The 3,683-nt window shown below is 46.5% G+C and overlaps 1 protein-coding gene across 1 annotated transcript; it reads left to right on the forward strand.

Annotated features, from left to right (window-relative positions):
* Positions 1-906: 906 nt before the first annotated feature.
* LOC124656982 (CRS2-associated factor 2, mitochondrial-like) lies at positions 907-3,241 on the forward strand. The gene is made up of 5 exons (XM_047195626.1): positions 907-1,411; positions 1,783-1,910; positions 2,038-2,263; positions 2,369-2,496; positions 3,122-3,241. Exons 1-5 carry the CDS (start codon positions 907-909, stop codon positions 3,239-3,241), a joined length of 1,107 nt encoding a protein of 368 aa, XP_047051582.1.
* The last annotated feature ends 442 nt before the right edge of the window (positions 3,242-3,683 follow it).

Genomic DNA, 3,683 nt, shown 5'->3' on the forward strand with positions numbered 1-3,683 from the left:
TGTTTGTACATGATGAGAGGTGCTTAGTTAGGCATTTGTCTAGTAGAAATAAGGGTCGATGCTTAGACAAAAACCATTTTATTTTTCTAAGTACTTCTCTAAGCATCTTCCATTGTACATGCCCTAAGAGCATCTCTACTAGCATCCCTAAAATTGACTCAAAAAGAAATTGGGCAAGGGAGAGAAGATATTACTATGGTTTTGTTCTTGTTCGACAACCTACAAGTGCTCGCAATTGCGGCTTTCAAAAGTTGCATCGCAGCTCGTACATGCCCTTCCCTTCGCTGCAACGAGACAACGAGGTATGCCTTGGACTTGAGCCAGAGTTCGGGGCAATGTTCATGGCGATGGAGGAAACTTGGGCAGCCAGCAGGAGCAGGTGGCGTCAACAACACGAGGAAAAGCACCGCCTGTTGAACTGCACAATCGGAGACGATGATCCGACGATTATGGATCGGGCAACAACCGGAGACGAGGAAGAAAAGCGACCAGCTGGGTTATGCCAGGAAAATCTGGTACACTATTGTAAGTACCAATCTGAAAATCTGGGCATTCCTTGGGCCGAGCCGGGTTTCGGGCCTGGCCTGAAAAAGCCCGATCTGAAATTTCCATGCCCGAGCCCAGCCCGACCTTCCAGCTTACAATTAGGGCCGAACCCAGCCCAAAATGTCAAAAGCCCGGCCCGGTCCGACAAGTCTGGCCCAAACTAGGCTTAAATTTTCTGCAAGCCCTACCTGGCGCGGCCCAGGATTTTCGTGCAGGGCCTTCCCGACCGGGCTGTCCATGCCCGATCTGATCATTGCCCACCAGACCAGGCCAAAAAGCCCATCAAGCCCACTAGCCTCATCAAGCCCGAACCCAACTAGAGTACTCCATCTTCCTCCTCTCCCCCTGGCCCATCCCACCATGCTTCTTCCTCGCAAGCTTCTCCCATGGCCGCGCCCCAGACGGTCACGAGACCAGGCTCTAACCAGCCGCCTCTTCCGCGCCTCCTACCTCTCCGACCCGGACGACGACGACCCCCCGTTCACGCGGATCCCAAGCAACCCGCCTCGAGCTCCGGCGCCGCCGCCGCCGGCACCGAAGCCCAAAGCCCAGGTCACCAAGATCATCCCCGACGAGCCGGCGCGCTCCGACCTACCCTTCGACTTCCGGTACTCGTACTCGGAGACTGACCCGTCCTGGAGGCCCATCGGGTTCCGCGAGCCCACCCGGTTCTCGCCCTTCGGCCCAGGCCGCCTTGACCGGCCCTGGGACGGCGTCGCCGCGCGCGTCGACGGGGATGTCGGGGATGGAGACGCGCGTGACAGTACTAGGGAGGAGGTGCTTGGCGAGGCGCTGTCGGAGGCGGAGGTGGCGGAGCTCGTCGAGAGGTACCGACACAGTGACTGCTCCAGGCAGATCAATTTGGGTAAGTTTGTGCTACATTCGGCGCCTGCCCAAATGGCGATTACGTCTCGTGAGTTTAGATGTTCAAGAATTTGCTTTATACCTCCTAATTTTGTTTGCACGTTTTGGTAGATTGATGAGGGAATACCAAGTAGAATGGGTAGCATCGAATTGGGCCAAATTCGTCAGAAAAGAATGCATTCCTATACTGAAACTTTTTATTGATCTATGAAATGGCATTGTGCATTCTTGTGTGGAGTGCCAGAATATGTTGTTGCAGCAAGTTATATTTGAACATTCTCATCAATCATGTAGCTCAGGAACATTTGCATTTATTTTTCAAGACATTCCCTTGCTCAGGTTATCAATATATATGATGTTTCATGTTCTCAGGGAAAGGTGGTGTAACACATAATATGCTCGATGACATCCACAACCACTGGAGACGTGCAGAAGCCGTTAGGATCAAATGTCTTGGGGTGGCAACTCTTGACATGGACAATATATGCTTCCATCTTGAGGTCATAATGTGTTGCCACATGCTTGAGAAAACTGAAAATCACATGCTTGAGAAAATTGGGAATCACACTCTCCTTGTCTGTTATATTTGATCATTTGTCAAGTTCTGACGTGTGCACAATTTTGCAGGATAAAACAGGTGGGAGAATCATATACCGTTGCATAAATATCCTTATCCTATATCGTGGTCGGAACTATGATCCAAAACAGCGGCCTGTCATACCATTGATGTTGTGGAAGCCATTGGCTCCTATTTATCCTAGAGTCATCCAAAATGTTGCTGAAGGGTTGACTTTTGAGGAAACAAAAGAATTGAGGAATAGAGGATTGAATTCACCACCGCTTATGAAATTGAGTAAGTTAAAAATTTCTATCAAGAATATTCTGAATCATATAAGCTCATATTGTCATCCCAATGGATATCATTTCTTCGTTGTTGTGATGTTTTTATCTTGTGCAGCTAGGAATGGTGTTTATGTTAATGTTGTTGAAAAAGTGAGAGAGGCCTTTAAGACTTTGGAAGTAGTGAGACTAGATTGCTCTCACACTGGTACTAGCGATTGCAAGAAAATTGGTGTGAAGCTGAGGGTATGTTGTTTACGTTTTATGTGTTACTGTTATGTGGGTCAGCCGATCAAGCCTGGAGTCCTATCCCTTAATTAGAGTCCTAGTTGATTAAGCAACTTTGTTAGGAAAGAGTCCAATCAGTTTAGAAAGCGATTAGAGTTTAAATAGATTTACCGTCTTGTTGATCAAGTCTTGTCCACTATATAAAGGGGCCAACCCCTCTCAATAAATCAGAGAATAATAATGTTGTTTACTTTTATCTACTACTATTCAGTAATTAGGGTTTAGTTTCTTACAATTACTATGAAATAATCGTATAAGGTCTTGCATTCATGTAAAGAACAATGAAACTTGGAAAAAAAAATAACTTCAATAAACTTTCTAAACCAAACAGCTATACTGATATAGTTAGCTGGGAATTGAGGTAAAACACTCCTACAGTTCATACTCAGTCGTCATGGATGCAGCTAAGTTCTTTTATGCCTTAGAACTTGGAATTTGAATCGAAGATATTTCTTTTACAACACATCAATAGAAACAGTGGAGAATTTACTATAGAAACCAGATACTCCTTTATCTGTGTTGCAAGCATAGCAGTGACGGTCTTAATGTTTATTTAACTCCAGTTCTTTCTTTGATTCCATAGGATTTGGTTCCATGTGTTCCTATACTGTTTAAAGATGAGCAAATTATCCTCTGGAGAGGGAAGCTAGATCAAGAGGACTCTGTTTCAGCTCATTCGTTTCATGAACCAGCCCAGCACTAGCACCTGTTGGCATTTTTATAGAAGAAAAGCTCTGAGCACCCGCCGAACCCAAGGTTCGAACCCGGGTGGGCAGCGTGTGCTCCCGCTCGCCTAGCCACCAGACCGACGGTCTGTTCTCGCTCATTCTGTTTCTCAACCACATTGATGCAAGGGTCTATAATATAATCCTATAGTCAGTGAAGCTGCTAGCTGAAGCAGTCCTGCTGCTTGGATGACTTACTTCTGTTCCATGAGGTGTGACCGCTAAAGAATACCCGGAACTGCAGCCTACGACAAATGATCTAATTGCCCATCTAAGTATCTAGCTGTTTGAAGTAACTGTCTCGGCGGTATGTGGACCGCACCGACAGGAAAGTGATGCTCTTTTGGGGTGAAGAACAAGACAATGTCCAAGATATGCAGCAGCAGCAATGTCCTTGCTTGGAAGCGATTGCTGTGGTAC

Source organism: Lolium rigidum, chromosome 5, assembly GCF_022539505.1.
Source record: "Lolium rigidum isolate FL_2022 chromosome 5, APGP_CSIRO_Lrig_0.1, whole genome shotgun sequence".
Classification (NCBI taxonomy): Eukaryota; Viridiplantae; Streptophyta; class Magnoliopsida; order Poales; family Poaceae; genus Lolium; species Lolium rigidum.